The sequence below is a fragment of the Phaseolus vulgaris genome, chromosome 3, assembly GCF_051622355.1.
Source record: "Phaseolus vulgaris cultivar YP4 chromosome 3, ASM5162235v1, whole genome shotgun sequence".
Classification (NCBI taxonomy): domain Eukaryota; kingdom Viridiplantae; phylum Streptophyta; class Magnoliopsida; order Fabales; family Fabaceae; genus Phaseolus; species Phaseolus vulgaris.
The window spans coordinates 48639226-48660092 of record NC_143500.1 but is presented as its reverse complement, the minus strand read 5'-3'; the positions used below and the strand labels follow the sequence as shown (position 1 = coordinate 48660092).

General features: G+C 31.6%; 3 protein-coding genes across 3 annotated transcripts; all 3 read right to left on the bottom strand.

The window, feature by feature from the left end:
- Positions 1 to 228: 228 nt before the first annotated feature.
- LOC137808245 (uncharacterized) lies at positions 229 to 1975 on the bottom strand. The gene has a single exon (XM_068609272.2). The coding sequence runs from the start codon at positions 1522 to 1524 to the stop codon at positions 427 to 429; it is 1098 nt and encodes a 365-aa protein (XP_068465373.1). The 5' UTR covers positions 1525 to 1975; the 3' UTR covers positions 229 to 426.
- A 2974-nt stretch (positions 1976 to 4949) lies between these two features.
- On the bottom strand, positions 4950 to 5431 carry LOC137808242 (uncharacterized). The gene has a single exon (XM_068609269.2). It carries the CDS (start codon positions 5393 to 5395, stop codon positions 5147 to 5149), a length of 249 nt encoding a protein of 82 aa, XP_068465370.1. The 5' UTR covers positions 5396 to 5431; the 3' UTR covers positions 4950 to 5146.
- A 2989-nt stretch (positions 5432 to 8420) lies between these two features.
- Positions 8421 to 11563, bottom strand: LOC137808244 (subtilisin-like protease SBT1.7). Its single transcript, XM_068609271.2, has one exon. It carries the CDS (start codon positions 11023 to 11025, stop codon positions 8641 to 8643), a length of 2385 nt encoding a protein of 794 aa, XP_068465372.1. The 5' UTR covers positions 11026 to 11563; the 3' UTR covers positions 8421 to 8640.
- Between the last annotated feature and the right edge of the window lie 9304 nt (positions 11564 to 20867).

Genomic DNA, 20867 nt, shown 5'->3' with positions numbered 1-20867 from the left:
CATCTTTTTTCTCTCTCCAACTCTGTGGCTCGCGTGACTTGGTGCAGTCCCCTAATCCTATTTCACATCCTCCACCCAACCAACACACAAAACATCGAAATTCACACTTCAATCATGACAGCCATAAACACCAATTCACCCATGTTCGCCCTTATCATTTAAGGCTCATCATGCATGCCCACATAACTTCTCAACAAACCCAATTCAATTATTAATTACACGCCCAAATTAACACCAAAGGGTTTTTTCTTTCTTGAAAAAAAAAAACAATTTTGATTACAGCCCTGCTCGTTCTTGTTAGAAAGCAAGAACTTTTGATTACAACGCCTGCACCACAATATTATAATTTATTTAATTCAAATTAAAGCAAGTAAAGAAAGGCACTGCAATATAACCTAATCTAATCTTAGAAGTAAAATCCAAGCATCATGCTTTTGATAGCAAAGCCTCTTCGTCGTCATCGTCATCATCATCATCAGGGTGACTTGCATGAAGTTCCTTTAGCCATTCAAACGTTCGACGACGTGACGTAACCTTCTTTCCCTGCTTTTGCCTCTGCTTCTTCGACTCCACCACTTTTTCTTTCGGGGCGTGCCTTGTACTTTCTGTCTTGTTGCTACTTTTACCACCACCGTTACCACCTTTTATCATGATCATGTTGTTCGATTGCACTGTTTCGAAAGAACAATCACAACCACTCAATAGACCACCGCCTTTGCCAATTAACTGTTTCAAAACACCATCATTGCCCTTGTTCCTGTTACTCGTTTTCACACTTTTCGCACTGTTGTTGCTGCTGCTGTTGCTACTACTGTTGCGACTGACACAGTTTGTTCTGTTCCGAACCTTGAGGTCTTGCAATCCTATCTCGGGAGCAGGGACCACACCCAAACGGAAAATTCCCCATGCTGACGTTGATTTTCTAACTGGGTTACCCAAGCTTGATAATTGTGTTGGAGTGGGTGCTCTTAACTGAGGTTTTGGACTTGGGTGCATATGAAACTGGTTTCGAATTCTGGGCTTTGTTCTCAGAGGTACTGTAGCAATTGTTTTTGTGGTGGTGATGGTAGTGGAGCTAGAGGTGCTAGTTGATGAGTTTTGGCTTCTAAGACTACTGCTTCTACTGCTACTGTTACTTGGAAAATCCAAGGATTCGTTGATAAATTGCTTACCATAATGTGGTTTAGATTGAGAGAGTGTGGCTAATAAGCCAGCCTCGGAGCTGAACGAGACACGGAATGGGAGGATTTGGCCTTTGAAGAAAACTTCATCCGCCACACACATTTCGGGTTGTTTGGAAAAGGGAGCACCCCAGGAGCGGAAATTGAACTCCTCTTGCGTTGCTTCGTTGGCAGCAGAATGTTGTTCTTGGTTTCTCGGTTGGTCGTTGAGGTTGATGGGAAGATCGCAAAGTGACAATGCTTCTTCTTCTTCTTCTTGATCTTGATCTTGATCTTCCTCTTCGTGAACTTCCTCTTCTTGGGTAGGGTTCCATTTTGCTTGGACGATGTTTGAGGTGGCCATTTAGGAAGGAACAGGTGTGGTTGGAAAGCTGGTAGGTGTCGGGGGAGTTGGGGAAGGATGAATTAAATGGGGTTAAGGTTTTTGAACAGGGTGAGGAGGGTGTGGGTGACAGAGTGACACAGGCATTTGGAATATAAAAAGAGGTAAAGGAGTGTGGTGCCCAGCACAAAAGTAAGAAATCAAATGGAGGCATTGTAGCCATCACGTAAGCGACCCGAGAAAATAGGAGAAACACTTCTTTGGTTTGGACACATGCCCCAAAAAGACACACCCAATAAGCTGCTCATACATCATTAAAAAAATATCATGTAATAATCCTCAATAAAATCATATTAATTAAACCAGTTTCTTAATGCAGTGTAAATTAGAAACATTTTGGTGGTGCTGATATATACATGATGTTTAGGCTTATGCCTTTGCAGCTTTTGGCTCGCGGGAGTAAAACGTGTTGTAGATGAGTTCTACATAGATACCTAATCTTCCACATATATAGTTTTGTACGAGGTGAGCTCCTGATGGATATTTCTCAATTATGAAATAAGGTGATGATTCAAGAAAATAGGTTTTGTGAAGTTTTAATGTTGTTCCTGTTTTTGAATAGGTTTGCCAATTGTTGTAATAAACCCTAATTTAACTTTTGTTGTTGGTTTTGAACAGCTTCATCGTGTTTAGTGTGTTAATTTAGTTGGGGTGAGGAAAGGAAGTGTGACTTTTTGGGCCTGCCAAATTGCATTAGTAGAAAGAGGACCTCTCTATCTATGTGTCTAGTGTGTAGTGTCCAGCAGGGGTTAGCCTGACTGAATAATATTGTTTTAGTCCAAGTGCGGGTGAGGACCACTACGGACCCTGCCTTATAATTTCAAATTCAATTTTACACCCAGTTCAAACATGAAGCCAGTACTGCAATGTCTTAAAACCATGAGGGTACACTCATCAAAGAAAAATACATAGTGGCAGAAAAAAAATATTATAGATTTCACAACTTATACCTCGTTTAAGAAAGACTAATAACATTTTCACATCCCTCGTCTTGATACAACCACTTATAATAATGACTATGGATATGTTGACAATGAATTGTTCATATTGTAATTATTAGAAGTTGAAGAAGAATTAAATTTTAGTGAAATGTGGACTCATGAAATTGCTAGAAGAAGTATAAGAAGAACAATTTTTTTTTATTGAAATATAGATTCATATGAAAAAATAAAGAAAGAAGAAATTTTGTAGACCGTGTCTTTTACTACCCTTTTCAAAAAGTAACATTTTTCTATAACAACTTAAAAAATTATATACTGGGCCACTTGCCGAGTAGTGAAATAGAACTTTTTTTAATTCAAAAATACATAGTAAGGCCCAATGAGGGAATAAAAAGTAACAAGATATTTTTGAACTGAAAAATTGTAGTTTTCAAAATATATCAAAATCTATAATAATATGAAATTTTAAATTAATGAGACAATTTTGAAATTTTATGTTATCTATACAGAGGATTCTCCTCATAACTTTTTTTTATACACGTTTATTTTTTCATTTTATCTTTATAGTAATATTTTATTTTAAAAATATATAATAAGAATTTTTTTATCATTTTATTGTTATTTTGGTTATTCCCATTATCTTTTTTTATTATTGATAAATAATTTTAAATTTATATCTAATTATTAATTAATAATTTTTTATCTTTAAACTTAATTTTATTTAATAATTTTGTAGTAATGGTCTTAACATATTAAGTTCTCATTGTTCATGTTCTCATTTTTCATCTTTCATCGAACATTTATTAAATTAGGATGAAAATGAGTTATTAAATAATTTTAAAATTTTAGAAGAAAAAACCTTGGTAAGAAATTAATAAAATTTGAAATATTTTGTAAGATTTAAAGTTAGGGTTCTGAGAAGAAATTTTGAGATTTTTATCTTGATTTGATATTCAGAATTCATCATCTGAAAAAAATAGATAAAACGAAACAAAAAAATAGCAATTTCTTCCTCTATACTTCCGTATTTTCTTCCTCTATCTCCATAAATCATTCAATTTTAAAACTATCCTATATTTTCTTTCTCACCTTCATAAATCAAAATTATCCCAAAGCAAAAGGTGTAGAATTTTTTTTTCATTTTTAAATTATATAATCCACAGAACCGAACTCTAAAATTTATTTTCAATTCAAAAATTATCTCAAAGCAAAAAGTGTATAATTTTGTTTCCGTTTTCAAATTGTATAATCCCCTGAGAATTTTGAATTCTAAAATTTAAAATTTTTTTTTTTTTCAAAAATATATTTCCAACTAAAATATTAAAACTTTTTAATATATTTCAAACTTTAGAATTCAAAATGTAGGAGGAAAGTTGTCATTTCACATGGAGTAGGAAAGAATGGAGGTGCAGTAAGAAATTGCCCAAAAATTATTGTGAATAACATCGTCTCGTATGCACAATTAAGAAGGCCCGCCCTTCCTGGAAACAGGCCCAATACAGCTGGAAACGTCAATTCCAGATATGGAGTCGGCATTTATTTAAAAAATTATTTTCTTAATTGATCTAAAAGTTTATCCTAAAAGTAGACACATTGAAATTTAATTTATTTTTTCTTAAAGAACATAAATAAGCAAATAAATTACATGAACTAGTTTTTGTTAGTTTCTATATTTCTAAAATCTTATTTTTATTACACGTTACTACGTAAAAAATGAATAAATAGAAACGGTTTATTGAATTACCGATCTTTAATGAATATTATTTAAATCTAAGTTGATAAAAGAATTATATTTAAGAAATTAATAAATTTTAAAACACAATTAGAATAAAATTAATATTCCAGGTGCCTATTTCAGAAAAATGGTTAAGATCAGTTAAAACAAAATTAAAGTTTAATGTCTTTCTTTATAGATAAAATTTGATAATTAAAACAAAATTTAAATTTGAAGTTGTTAATTATAAACAAAAATAAAGTTTAGTAACTTTAAAGTTTTTTTCATTGAATTTATCTTTCATTATAAATATTTATTTCCAAACTCATTCCATCATTGCAACTCCAAGGTTGTAAAACTATATATTCCTTTTTCTTTTCATCTCTACAAACGTGTTTTCTCAGACAGAGTGTTCTTCCAACAAAAAGATCCACTGTTAGTGATTAAAAAGGTAAAAAAGAGACGCTATTAACTCTTCCAGTGAAATTTTGTGTTCATAAGCAAATACCCAAATCCAAAACCCTATATTCACACGGCGGTAACACTGCTTAAAAAAGAAGAATGAATAATAAAGGAAGATCAAGATCCACTCGCTGCACATGGATAAATTTGTATGCATGTTATCATGAAAGTGAAAATTGACCCCAAAAAAATAGAGATCAAATCACCAAACTAGCTTCCATATTTGTAAAGACGTAATTAACATAACAAATTAAGAGCAGAAAGAAAGCTGTAACAAGAGAAAAAGTATGATTTGGATCCATTGTATCAGCACTACAACATCATATCTAAATTTGCAACAACAAAAAAAGGATTTAGCCAACATGTCATGATCGAAAAGAAAAGCAGAATAGAGTACATGGAAATTTAAAACATGTAATAATAGATTTTATTAGGGCAGTGTAGGAGGTGGTGTAAATTCAGGGAGTCACTTGTGATTAGTGGCACCAGTTCCAGTGGCTTGGGACTTAGAGGAAAATGCAGCCCCAGAGAGAGTTGGTGCTTCAGTAGCTCCAGCACCTCGACCAGTCTTTGGTTCCTGATGGCCCTGTGTGCCATAACCCTGTTGCTTATAATCCTCCAAATCCTTGTATTTCACATAGGGACTGTCCTCTGTTGGAAGCCCTTCAAGGTTTACTTTCCCTTGTTCACTCTCTGTCTTTTTCTCCTTCTCCATCTTTCTCTTACTTACTTCCCCAGTTTCAACCTTTCTTTATATAGCATACTTCTATTTTCCACCTCCTCTGCACCTTCCCTCACTCTAACACACGTCCTCATCCCCACAAATCTCACACTAACGTGGCAGCTTTACCACCACCTTCCTGTTTCTAAAATAATCCATGGACAACAACCTCTTTCTCCAGATGCTTCTCCACCCCACGTGTACTTTGGAGTTTCGTTCCCCATTATGTAAAAACTCTATTTTTTATACTTTATATTACATTATTCCACCCTTTATTAAATATAAATTAATTTAACAAATTTGGCTACTTTTATCATGTTGTAAGGAACTAGTGAATGCAGCATTCACCATATATAAGCCTATGCATTGGGATTTAACAGACTTTTCTGAGAACTTTTTCCTAAAATACTCACCTGTTTCAACCACCCATTATTCGTCACACGATGGCCATGGCCAATTCTCATCTGCACTTAAGTATATGAAAACACAAACCCAAATTTAGTATTTTATAGCTATTATGAAAACACATTAGAATCAATATTAGAGTGGCTATTTCAATATTTATTCTTTTAGAAGTGCTTGCAACAATTCATAATAGTTGAAACACTAGATCAGAAAAAAAGGGGACCAGTCTAGTAAGTGTCAATGTCACATTGGCAAAATTTTGAAGAGTCACACCACATTAAGCAGGTCTGAAAGTTACACCGATCTGAAAACACGACACGATAGATCGCTATAATCATTTATAAATGACAAAGTTACGTATACTGTATGTATATTCATAACCTCTCAGAGTTGTTGAAATCCACTGGCCACTAGACAGTGATAGCGGCTCTTGCACTGCGCATAGGTTTCTTCTTTTCAATGTAGAAGGAATCCTATGAATAGATAAACATTATGAACAGATTTCCAATTTTCAAAATATTACACCCTAAGTTCTTTATTCTATTTTACAATCCAGCTATTTAATTCCAACTTATTCGTCTCTTATGTATTTTTTAAGCCTGCCACAGGCTTATAAACCTTTATATAAAGTATGAACTTATATAAAGACTAATTTCATATAAAAAGAATTTAAATATATGTTAATTAATTAATGAAATGAAAAAGGCAATGAATAAATATACCCTCTTGTTTTCAAATTTTACCTTATAATATAATCTTATGAAGTTTGAATAACATGCATAAATTAGAAATTTTGAAGTATATTATTTAATGTTGGCATCTATGCTAAATTTTAAGACACTAATTTATCATGTTTTGTGTGTTTGTGTTTTTTTTTGTTTAATCCATGATGATCGTATTACACTAAAAGCATGTGATCTTGTAAGCAGAAATTTTCATCAAAGATAAGTTGAGAGAAATATATATTTATGTGTGTATATATAGGAAACTATTTTCTTTTTTAGGGAACTTTATTTTATTTTAAAAAAAAAAACTTAAAAACGTAACATAAATATCTAATATTTATGTATCTTATGAATATTGATTTAGTAGTTAGTGAGATGTTACATCAAGTGTTATATTATTAATAATTACGAGAGTGATAAATATTTATTTTAAAACTATAGTGCTTTCAATGTCATATAAGAAAATATTAGAAGACACTATATAATTAAGTCATTAAAGTTTTTTTTATAAAAAAATATTTATTTTCTTAATTCTTATATTTTATATATTTTTTAATCATTACATTAAAAAAATATAAATATAAATGTTATTTAATAAAAACATAAAGGAGATGAGTGTTTATTTTAAAAAGGAAAAAAAGACAGTGTTGTTTTGTTAGAAGTAAATGTGTATTTTAAAATTAGAGGGTTTGTGAGTATCTTTAGTATGAACTCATAAAAGGTAACTGTAATTTTTTTCTCTTTTTTACAATCAAAATAAAATATATTTTATAGTCTATGATAATTTTAAAAATTAAATTGATTGTTGATCTAAATTTTCGAAATTGTTTCCTATTTTAAAAAGTAAAAATACTAATTTGAAAACTGAATTATGAGTATGATTTACCACTGTATAATGGACCACGATATGGGATTGGGGATACAAAAAAGTGTTGCAAAATAATTGTATAATTAATGACAAATAATCTAGGATAACGATAAAAATCTACCAACGTCTTTGAAATTAATGTTAAATAATTCGTCTAATTCCATTCACACCCTTCATTTCAACATCTTTCCATTTCTTGCACAGTCTCTCATTCGCTTTTCTTCACCAATGTTTCAACCATTCTTTTTGCCATTGTCGCACTCATTCCCTCCGATATTTTCTAACAAGTGCAGATGTCCCAAACGTAAACCATATTTTCAAAATGTATTTAATGTATTCTAAAATTGATTTTATGGGACATCTAATAACTCCTCAAAAATATGTTTTGGCATGTATTCCAAGAGGGAAAAACATATATAAGAAAAATGTAAAGGGTTAGAAGAGAAGAAACAAAGGTAAAAAAAACCTTGTCCTCAAACCTAAGTCATAAGTATGTGTAAAAATATTGCCAGTACTTCTTTAGTGTTGTTTTCGCGAGAATTGTGTTGAACTTTATGCATTCACTTCTTAAACAAAATTAAACTTCTAGCTCTTTACATAGGAGCACAAAACCAAATGTTTAGACATTTCATTAGCCCTTATAATGATCCAAATTATACTTATTTTATCTCTGTACTTAAACCTACCTACTTTAGTTTCTAGAAATACAATTGTTATCAAATATTTTAAATTTTGTAGTCATTACCGTCTAATGTCATAATAAACTAAATAGATTAAAAATAATATTAATAAAAAAGTAAAATATTTAAGTTAATTTTATTATTTTCTTTAAAGAGATACTTTTTATTTTATTTTATGATGTGATAGAAAGGCAGTGAAGTTTGACGGAATTAAAAGGGCTAGTTTGAATAGCATTAATGGTGATGAGCTTGGTGGCGTGTGAAAATAGAAAGTTGGTAATGAATGTGGTAAATGGGTGGAAGAAATATTGATGAATGAATGATTAGGAGAGGGTGTAGAGTGGAAGAAAAATGAGCCAATTTTAATTTGCAACAATTCTCCATGCCAGGGAGCAAACAGACCAACTCCAACCTATGATGAATTTGCAGGTGGATAAACCAACTTTGAAGACTTCTGTTTTTTGGAAAAGTTAAATATAATAATACTATAGAGTAAAATGAGTAGCCAATCAAGCACACCCGTCTTCGAGTGAGATGAACCTTAAGTGCCAGGTGTTAGCATCAAGCCCAGTTAATTGAAATTGGGGTGGCAACCACGTGCTTCCCATCAGACCATTCTAAGCGTCCAAACGCATTAACTTTGTCTTGTGCGGAAGCCGAGGAAGAAAAAGTGACCACAAAAGATTTCTTCTCATTCTCCTTCAAAGTCACCACTTGCGGATCAACAGAGATTTTCACCGACGCTGTGTCTGACGTCACTGAAGCCTTGTATGTTCCCGCGGGCCCCACGTTAGTGAGGGTCCGACTGTGCTTAACCACCCCAGACCCACTCCCTGATTCAAACAACACCGCAAACGACGGGTAGTTCAGGTCGTTCACACTGTACTGCTTGCCCGCGTTGCACTCGAATTTTCTCTTAGCCAGGGTGTTGATTTCAGAGGCAGAGTAGTTTAACGCGCAGAGAAAACCAAGATAATCATCCACCGTTAGATCATACACCAGCCCTGGGTTAAGGGCAGTCACCGGGTCCACGTGTCCCGCTCCGTGATCGAACGGCGTCGAGGGTTTTCCTGTTGCACTGTCTTGCAACTTCGCACCGGTTTTGTAAACGGTGTAAGCCGTTGTCATGAGAGCCGATCGAACCGCTGCTGGGCTCCACTCAGGGTGAACCGACTTTATCAAAGCTGCTAAACCGCTCACGTGAGGACAAGACATGGAGGTGCCAGAGATTATGTTGAAATCTACGCGCCTGTTATCAACGGGCAAACCCGTGGGACCCACGGCCTTCGACCACCCCGCCAAGATGTTGACACCTGGCGCGATCAGATCTGGTTTCAGGATCTGAGGCGTGATCGAGTTAGGACCTCTTGAGCTAAACGCCGCAACCACCGGTGATGGCTGAATCCCCACCTTCGTTCCCTCAAACAAAATACTCACAGTCGGTTTCGCCTCGGTAAACAAATACTTCTTGATGGCGTCGCCGGCTTTCTCCCCCACCGCCGACGCTGGCAAGAGGTGCGCATCGGCCACCAGCTCCTCACCGTTGGCAGCGGTGTTGCTCAACACCATGCCCAAAGCTCCGGCGGATTTCACCACTGAACCTTTTTGTACTCTAGCAGTTAATCCACGGTCGCATAACACAATCTTTCCGGCTACTTTCTCCGGAGACAAGGTTCCCGTGACGCACAGGTTCCCGTTCGTGGCGTTGCTTGCATTCCCTGCGTAAACAAACGGTAGCGGGGAATCGGGTAAAGCGTTACCTCGGTAGAGCGACACGCCGGAGAAGTTAAGCCCGTTCCCTAGAGAAACATAAGCCGGGAAGTCACGATCCAGAGTGCCAGCACCCACGGTAGTAATCCAAGGTGCCACGTTTGAGAGACTGTAAGGACTAGGACCCGCGTTACCAGCAGAGCAAGAAACTAAAATCCCTTTCTCCATCGCGGAAAAAGCTCCAATAGCAACACTGTCTCTGTAATAATCAGCCATTCCCCCACCGAGCGACAATGACAACACATTAACGTTGTCTTGTATCGCGCTCTCAATCGCCGCAAGAATATCGGAACTGAAACACCCTCCCTTCCAACAGACCTTGTAAGCAGCGATTCTCGCGCGCGTCGCCATTCCACGCGCCGTCCCGGAGGCGTAACCGAAAAGACTTGCACCGGAAACCACCGACCCCGCGGCTGTGCTGGCTGTGTGGGTGCCGTGACCGTCGTCGTCGCGAGGGGATCTAGACTCCTCCGTCTCGTTGATGGGACCCAGCATGGCCTCGCAACCCTTCGCAAAGAACCTGGCTCCGATCAACTTTCTGTTGCAGTTGGAAGTGCTGAAGTTTGTTCCCGTTTCGCACTCGCCTTTCCAGCTACTAGGAACAGGTCCAAGCCCGGTGTCATCGAAGCTCTTGCTCTCGGGCCAAACGCCAGTGTCCAGGACTCCGACGACGACGTCACTCGCGGAGTTCGACTCGGGGAACATGTCCGCGCTCTTGTCGAGACCCAGGAACTGCGGCGTCCTCGTTGTGTGAAGCTCATACCTCATCTCCGGCAACACCGCCAGAATCCCAGTCTGGCTTTCGAGCAAACGCGCTTCCTCCGGGGTTAACCTAGTAGCGTATCCGTGGATGGCGTTATCGTAGGTGTAAATCATTTGGGCTGAGTTAGACACTGATTTGAGCGACGATTCATACCACATGGCATGGTGGTCAAAGCTTTGGGGCATTTCCGATTTTGCAACGTGTACAATGTAGGTGGCCCTCTCCGGTTCTGAAGCCTGAGCCGCAGGGTAGCGACCCAGAAAGAGAAGAAGTAGAAGCAGAGGCAAAGTACAGGGAATTGAAGCCATTGGAGAGAGTGAGGGAGCAGGGTAGAGGGAAATGAAAATGGATGTAGTGGCTTTAAGGAGTGGTGTTTTTAATGCACACTTTATGGGAGTGTCCCAGTTTAGCATTGTTGTGAAAAAAAAGTAAGGAAGCGGTGGGTGGTTGTCTGCTTCTCAAATAATTGCGCTGTGACAAAAGGAGGAGAAAGAGTGAACTAAGATACTATACATCTCAATTAGCTCATTAAAGACCTTTCATTTAGTTCACATGTGCGTTTATGACCGTTCGTTCACTTATTATTATTACTATTATTATTTTCTTTTGCTTTTTCTACCTGTACCTCTTCTCGCAGATAAAAACTTGATTATGCTTTAGCTTTTTAACAGGGCCCTTCACACGTCTGCCACACTACCACGTTCCCCAAACGTTACTTCATACACCAATCCTTTACCTACTAACCTTCAACGGCATTCCTTTACCCATATTTTTATATACCATTTCTATTTACACCATTGCTACATGCATACCGTGCTACACGCTAGAGAAGTTGAAGATAAGGTGAAGCTTAATATATTGTAAATTACTAGTTTTTCGATCACGGGTATTTATTTGTAGTGTACACTTACACAGATTCCACTTCAACTTTATTAAATCGAGATATTTTAATTAGGTATGCCTTGGACCTTAGCGTCTCTTACTCTATCCTACTCAACCAAATTTTCCTTTTTCTTTTCCTTTTCCTTTTCTATACATTTCCTCCTCTGTTAATAAACTGGTTCACGGATTACCAAAACCAAGAAATTTCACTCACGGGCTTTCTTCTGTGCTGGGAATTTACATGAATTGACAACAAACAGCACACCACTTGTGTCTTCAGATAACTTTGCTCCTTTTCTGAATAAATATCTTATAGTTTTTAATAAGTGTTGTTGAGATCTTTGCCATTTGTTTATACTCCGATAACTTCGGTGACGTCAATGTACCATGCTCTTGGACTAATTTGACTTTAGTAATATGTTTCTTTTTATTTTTCTTATTCATTACAAATAAAATCAAAGTCACATTTAATGACAAGAAAAGTGTTGGTCCTCACTGCCAGTTACTTACAACCACCTATAACTTTCTTTCTTCATTTTTAATTGTCCATTTTTTAAAATATTTTTTATTTATCAATTTTAAATTTCGAGATAACATCATTTCTTTTAATTATATCTTTAATTTAATTAACATGGAAAGAGAAAATATAATTAAATATTACAAAATGAAATGAATATAATCTTCAAGCACCGCTACTCATTGGATGAAAAAGTATATCTTTTTTTAGTGAGTTGGCAGATAAGATCATATGCAAAAACAGTAAAATAATAAAATTCTTAAAGATAAAAAACTATCAAAAAACAAAAATAAACTCTTATTAATTATTTTATTTCTGCTGGCCGCCTAATAATTACATTATTCGATTTAATTTATTTGGTTGCGTCAATTATTGCTTCATCCAACATGTTAAAAGGTTACACTACCCCAATGTTTGGGAGAGAGGAAGAGAGGGGATTAAAAATAATTATTTTGTTCGTTTAATTGAAGCGCAATGGGTGAAAAATAATTTTAAAAAACTGCACGATTCTGTTTACTATTTTATATTTATTTTCTTAATATTTATCAAATTAATTAATCATATCACTTTTTTTACTATATTAAATAATTACTTTTTTTTTTTCAAATCAAATGCATACAAAGTCAAAAGTTGAAAATAGTAGCTTATACTTTATCATCATAGATCAAGTTCATAATCATAACCAAACATATTAATGGTCTTTATGCAGAATGTTTTAGTAGATCAAATTAAAGACCTCAACAAAAAGATTAAATTTGGTTACTAACCTAACAGGTCACGTTGGACTGACTGATTAAAGGTAGATTGAAAAATATATGTCAGATATCATACGAAGAAACTCTCCGGATATCACCAATAATACATTTGAATATAGTAAATTACATTCAATCCCAAATTAGAAAACACTTAGCTACTTATGAGAGCTCATCCAATCTTCGTTCTTGATCTAATTTGCATAAGAAGGGCTTATCTAAGCAAATTTTTCTCCTATAATAAAGTTCTCTTCCTCTTCTCTTACTAACCTCTCTCTATAAAAATCACTTCTTTTTTCATCGTCCCTATTTTAGCTGTGTTTCAAAATTTATTTAATGAACTTTAGCTCAAGTGAGCCAATTTAGGTTAAGTTAGATTTCGGTTTTTTTTAGCTAGAGCTAGATTAGTACTGCACCATTAATCAAATTTGGATAATTTTAGCTTGAGCTAAATCTTCTTGTGATCCAATTAAGTTTTTGCTTTATTTCCATGCATCATATTCATATGCAATTTACACAAAAAAATATTATATTAAATTTATTCATTTGTTTCTTGATTCAAAATGTATAATCAGATTCAACAATTCTCGTATTAGAGTAATTTTCTAACATTATAGAATAATTAAGTTCCAAAGTATTCAATTTTGCAATTATAAATACTATACATTTGCTCTTATCAATTACATAGTTTTTTTTTTATACATTTACTCTTATCAATTACATAGATTTTTTTTTTTATACATTTGCTCTTATCAATTACATAGATTTTTTTTTTAAATAACAAGAGACACATTGTATTAACTTTAACATTGAGAAACTATTTGTAAAAAAAATTAGTCAAGTGAGAGAAATCACTCCAAAACCATTTAGTATTGTTTCGAGACAACGTTCAAAAAATGTTTTTAAGCTTTATTCAAATCTCAAACCAACATATCTACTGTTATGGTTGGACTGCTACATCTAAAATTTCATTTATTAAAAAAATAGTTAATAGAATAACTTTTTTAAATATGGTATGATATAATTAACTTCATTAACGTTACTTAAATAAATGAAAAAATTCGCTGAGAAAAATACATTTCATTACATTGAGAAGTTACAAAAATTGTTTACGGGAGAGTTTTATGTCTTACACACGATTTTTATTCTTTGTTTGATATACCTGAGAATAAAATAAAAGATAGGAAAATTATACGTTTTCCCTTGTTTAGTTACCTGGTTCATGAAACTCTGATGTTTTATTTTTCTTTCAAAATGGATAGTAAAAGACAGAGATACATGTTTTTTTAAATCTAAAATAACTAAAATAACCTTATTTTTGTATAACTTTTTTTTTTACAAGCATATTCATATTATTTTCTATACATATTTATTTCTTTTCTTTTTCTATCAAACAACCTACAAAAGTTATTTTTTAATTTATTTCTTTCCTTCTACTTTCTACCTTCTCCCTCAAATTAAACATACCATTAAAGATCTTTAAATTTCACTAGATAGATGTGACAAATTTTACTTAATTTCTTATCTATTTTTTCTATTTTCATTTTTTTAAATCAAACACACGGGGAGTCAAAAGCTGAAAATAGTACCTTATACTTTAAGGTCATAAATCATGTTCATAATCATGACCAAACATGTTAATGGTCTTCAAAGACAGATTACCCTCATTGAAATGACCTTTGAATTACATTCTCAATCAATTCAACTTTTCATGTTTTGCTATCAAAATATTTATAATCAATAACATGGCCTTCAACTAAAATGTGTATATACCTTTGTTAAATTACAAAATAAAGCTTAATTTCATTAGTATGAAAATCAGTGAACATATGAAGTTAAAGAATTATTCTTATTTTTGTCTTACTAGTAGCAATATTTTTTGTGTGTATATAAGTTAACATGATTTTAACTTTTTTTTAACCCAAATCATCCAATTTTACTTTTTTGTATGATTTTATTATTGATGAATTCAAATATTTATTATTTGATGAATTCAAATATTTGTTAGCAAGACTTAAATCATTGTCTGAAAGTAAAAAAATTAGCAGTTAATACTCAATGATATAATTTCTAAAGTACGTGATTAGGGACTTATATTCACATTTTTTAAGCGTGAAAAAAATTTATTTGGAAATTTCAAACACTTTAATGAATTTTAATTTTTTTTTGAATTGTCAGTGTTTTATTAGATTCAGACAATCTAATAAACTACACATTTAAAAAAAAAATTCTAATACAACTTAATATATTTTTTATTCCGGATTTTTTTTCAAATTTTTGGTTTTAATCTTTAAACAACCTTTTAGCACTTTTTTCTTATATTTTTTCTCTAGTTTAAATTCTTGTTATTAAAAATATTAAGTGATAATGTAACTATTATCTTCTAACAAGTATGCATTTTTTTTTAATAATTTATATTATTAATCTTTACTTTTGTTAAAATACGTAAAACTATTAATATACTAAAATCTTATAACAACTATGGATGGGAAATTAAATGTTATTTAAAAATATAATATTATTGCATTAGATTTCTTGATCATTTAACAACTTATTAGATTAATAATGCGATTACTAAGTTATCAATTAAATTTTTTAAAATAAAAAATAAAAAAAAGGAGAAAATTGTATGCACTATAAACACTACTTTTTTTTTTAAAAAAAAAAACAAAAATTGTATGCACTATAAACACTTGATCAACTTATTATTTCCTTGCCTTTTTTTATCAGTTCAAATATCGTATGATTTATTATACTTGGTATGTATTTAAACATTGTTGGTAAAGTTGACTTTAAATAAAATCAACTTTTAAGTAAATAATTTATGTTGGGATTAGAGGTGTCGTGCATCCAAATCTATATCTGCATAGATTTATACAGTAAAAGAATTGTGTATACCTCACATTTTAAATGATTTTTATTTCTATAAGTCCTACAAAATTCAGATTAAATGGGTTAAGTATACATTAAATTTTTTAATATTAATTTATTAAATATTATACAATTAATAAAAAAATAAATTTTGTGTTGAATTATACTTGATGGTATAAATTGCTCACAAGTAAATCTCGTTTAATATATGAGTTAATAGGAAAAAAAAAACAAATATAAAAAAAATCAAACTTTTACTCGCGAGTTGATCATGCGCGTGATTCACGGAATTTTGACCAAATAATATTTGAGAATTGCCTAAAAATCTACATATATTTGAGAATTGCCTAAAAATCGTTATAAAAGCATGTAGGTGTAGTTTTTCCTTATTTTACTTAGAGTTCACTGAAACATTCAAACATGGTAAAAAAAAATTAAACCAAAATTATTTTTTACCTAATAACAACAGCAAATTTACATTTACATTTTGTACATGTTTGAGTTGTCGTCAAACTCAACCCACATTATAATACACACTTCTGCCTAAATAAGACCTAATTTCACTGTAATTAAAAATATGAAAACTATATTTTGATACCCTCTAAAAAACACTCATTTAAAAAATACAATTTAATAATATAATAAACATATTAATATTTTAAACTATAAAATAAAAATATGAATATATTTAATAGTAACATGATTGTTTTTTCTTATGAATAAGCTCCTAAATATCAAAGTCATAAAAGCCATTAACAGAGTGACCATTACGTACACTTAAGTCACTTTTTACTCTCTCCAATGGCACGGTAGATAATAGTATGATGCAGCGACATTTTTCAAAACATAATGATAAAATAGTTTGTAGAAAGCATGAATTCGCCGGAAAAGCTGCCAAGAGTGCTCCGTTTGTGCGTAGACAGAGACAATGAAGCGTCTTCTGCTGCAATTGAGTGGGTGGAGTGTCATGTTCACCGCTTCATGACGCGTTTTCTGAATATACCATCCCTCGAGTTACACGCTAACAACAAGTTACAAGTTACAAGTTAGAAATACTTGTTATATCATGTTACTTATTGTCTGATTGTGATGCTACCATCGTGAGTTTTATAGTGAGATAGATACCATATCAAACTATCTTTCTTCACTTTAATAATAATTAAGGCTCATAATGTAATTAGTTTTTTAAAATGATATATGAACGGTGCAGCTTTTCGTCTTAATTAGTTATAATATATTGCATTGATGATCCATATACCACTTGAATATTGCGAGTTTTTTCATAAATTTCCGTAATTACGAGCTACTTAATTGCTGTGTTATTTTTCTGCAACTGACTACAACGACACCGTCAACATATATTCTGTATTTCGAAATTATAATGAACTTGAACGGTAGGAGTGTTTCATAGTCTTCTATTTCGATCATGTCATTTACTTTGCATACCCCTTTTTAGCTGTGTGTCCAAACTTCTACGTAAATCACAATTAAATTTAATATTTATGTTGATCTGATCTGATTATTAATGAGTGTTTTGAGAGAAACTTTAACAGAAGTTTTTTTTTCAGAAAAGAAGAGTCCCTTAGCATCACACTTTCTCATCCTAATTAACAACGTTAGCATGGCATTCAAATTGATTCTAGGCCGCCCTAACTTGAAAAAAAAGTATTGACATAAGAGGACAAAGATGAACACAACTTGGAAGGCGAGATAATCACATTTCAATGAAGAAAAAGAGACATTTGAAATGCAAGATGCGCTAAGAATCCACTAAGAAAATTCTAGATTACGTGCTCAAAAAGTCGTTAGCTTGTCTTCGAAGGAACTATCTCTGCATAAATTTAAGTCTAAAATTGAAAGAAAGTTGAAAGTGTTTATATAGTTTGGACAGTTTAAAACTGAAATGAGAAACTCAAAATTTGTTACGAGCCATAGGAAAAACCAGTTTTTAGCGACAACTTTTTCAATGACAATACTAATAGTCACTACCTTTTCATAAAAAAGTTATATGAAATGAACCTCAATGTTAAGAGCAAAAGCTTCCACAAAGGTAGAATTAACATGAATAAAACAGCACCAAAGTCAGCTCTGCCCCTTAGATTCCCACAATCAGTATTGTCTTTGAGTAGGAAGCTTCCAAGAAACTTGCCCTTAATTATAGGATGACTTCTAAACCGATAAATTCTTGATGGTGCAGAGTCAATCATAGAATTCATCATATGACCACAAGACGATAACCAATGAGATTAACACTGTAAAATATATTGCTAACAAATGTGAACTGTTGACGAAGCATATAGACAACATGTTAGTCTTCCAATAATTTAGAAGAATGAGAGTAAATATGAATGAAGAAGCAGACAAAAGTTGGTTATGGGGAAAAAACATAAAATCATTATAAAAAAATTAAATATTTCTTAATATTAGAATTATTTAATTATAAAACATTAATAAATAATTTTGTAACTAACAAAAATAGAAGATTAAGTTAAAGAGGATATCAACCGGCATTCACTTTAGTTTTTGTGACATTAAATTTTTCACTTTAGATCGCTAAACATGACATTAAAATGATTGTTTGACATCCATTATTCCACCCTACACCCTACTAAATATTAATATTTCAATTATTTTTAATTTTTTTAATTTTAAAAATTATTTTAACATTTTATATTTTTTTATATTTTTATTAAAGACTTTTTTTTAATTTTTAAAATTTTTATTATTATAAATATTAATATTTTATTGTGGACTTAAACTGGAAACAGGTTATAAAATATCATCACCCAATGTTAGGTTAAATGTGAGGAGAGGAAGCTTCCCTTGCAAACTTAATCTACACCTAATTTCGCTTAGCTTTTGGACTCACCAAGGTTCTAAGGCCCAACATAAAATAAATGAAAGAAATTGGCAATTATATTTTTTGCACTCATGATTTCTTCCTGCACCTGCATGGATTGTTGGAAATGTATAACACTACTCTTTGAACCCGTGCAACACATACATTTTTTAACATAGAGTTTAACATTCGTTAATAAAAACAATTTTATATTATATAAAAATATTATAAAGTAATATATAAAAACACTATAAAATTAAATATATTTTTTATGAGTAAAATTCATGCTTGGATTGTGGAATTCAGAAACAAATCTTGGAATTCATAATATATAGTCAAATATAGAAATACATTGAATTGCATAATTCAAAAAAAAATTCAGATTTTTGAATTATGTAATTTAAAAATAAAGTCTGAATTATATAATCTATAATTCATTTATAGATAACACAATATAGAATACATTTTTAGATTTTTAGATTAAGTAATTTAGAATATATTTTAAATTAAAAAATATAAAATGTATTTTTGGAATTTAAAATTATATTAAAGATTGTATATTTTGTAATGTATTTTGCGAATTGTGTAATCCAAAATATATATTTGAGTTTCAAATCGCACAATCTAAACAATATTTTTGGATATTTTCAGAATGTGTAATCCAAAATATTTTCAAACTGTTGATATTTTGGGTTTTTTTTTGTACATTTATGATGGATGTGGTAAAAGAAATAGACAAATTCTCCCTCCATTTTCATACCTCCTCCTAGCACCTCCATATTAATTGTAAAATGTTGATTGTAACCTCTTCTAAAACAGTTTCATCATTTGAACATTTTAAACTATGTTCTCTAGTGTGAAAATATTTCTTTTTTGAGTTTTGTATTCCATTTTTGTACTTTACGATATTTTTCTGGATCTTTGGCTTCCTAAAAAATGATAAAAAAATAAACGAACGAAAACTTAGCTACCAACAATATAAAATATCACAAAACTTATCTCAACTACCAACGTTTATCAGCCACTCCAAACAACCACCATAAACAACTACCACAAATAATCATTACCACTTAGAAATAAAGAAGAAAATACCATATTAAAAAAAAAATGGAATTAAAAAAAGATATCAAAGTGTTCGGAAAATGATAAAAGGGCAGGAGGAATTTGCCAAGAAATATCAACAAAATTACAACACTAAACTAAACAGATATGGGCCTATGAATTTAGAAGCCCCGTATAAGAGAAAGAAAATTCAATTTATCTAATTCTAATCAAAATAGTAAACTAAATTTTGCACTCGGTTAATTATTTAGTTTAACCTTCCTCCAATTTTCTATTTAATTAATCTACTGTTACAATCACTAATTAATTAACTGTCAACTAATTATTCACTTGAATCGCAGTACGTCATTTGTATACTTACAATAATCTATTTTTTATTAAATCTCCTAATAATATGTAAAACTTCAAAAAAAATTGTCCTAAATAAATTATTAATATATTTTGAGCTAACTTTTACGACTCTTGTAGCACAAATATAATAGTAATATAATTCAAATAACAAGCAATAATAATAACAATAATATAAGATATTAAGTAAACTAGTTTCTTAAAAAATAGGATATTGCATTAGCAAAGTAAGTTAAGTGAGTGGTGAAATTGGAATTCTAACATAGATGGTAGCAATTGTCTCTCAAGTAAGGTTGTCATCTTCCACTCACTTCATTTTGGTATTGTGGGATTAATGATCAAGGATAAATTCAATTAGGTGTTGAAATTTTATGACACAAGTATAAATCTTCATAACATGAACTCTTTACTTAGTTAAACATATTTAATATTAAAAAATGATTCAAGGTAACAAATTAATACATTATAACAAATTTAATATAAAAATAATAGTAAATGTTTATTCACATATTATTTAAATTGATCAACCCATTAAGTTTAAAAGACCTTTTAAAAATGAGTCATAATATAATTTAATAAAAAAAACTTATATAATTTATTCATTAAAAAATCTGATCTGACTTAATGTAGATTAAACCTAGATACGGTTAAATAGCATGGCTTATTTTTCACTCATAAATTCTAATCATATTTATTGAAAATATAAACTTATTTAAAGCTATAAAAGAAATATTAGTATTGAAAAAGAAAGAGGAAAAGAAGGACAATGGGTGGATAGGCACGAGTCATGAGTGCATTATAATTGACATCCAGCTGGAACATTCCACTCATAATACTATTATACTATGAAATATTGATAACGTTTTTATTTTAACTATTTATTTTATTATAATGAAAATACATAAATAGTAATAAAAATTAGCAACATAATTAATTAACAAGGGATACCAACATGCCAGGTGGTGTAGAAAATGCTACTACTTT

What these genes read in the sequence shown, in the direction of transcription:
- LOC137808245 (XM_068609272.2), bottom strand. Translation starts at nt 1,524, where the DNA reads ATGGCCACCTCAAACATCGTCCAAGCAAAATGGAACCCTACCCAAGAA.
- LOC137808242 (XM_068609269.2), bottom strand. Translation starts at nt 5,395, where the DNA reads ATGGAGAAGGAGAAAAAGACAGAGAGTGAACAAGGGAAAGTAAACCTT.
- LOC137808244 (XM_068609271.2), bottom strand. Translation starts at nt 11,025, where the DNA reads ATGCTAAACTGGGACACTCCCATAAAGTGTGCATTAAAAACACCACTC.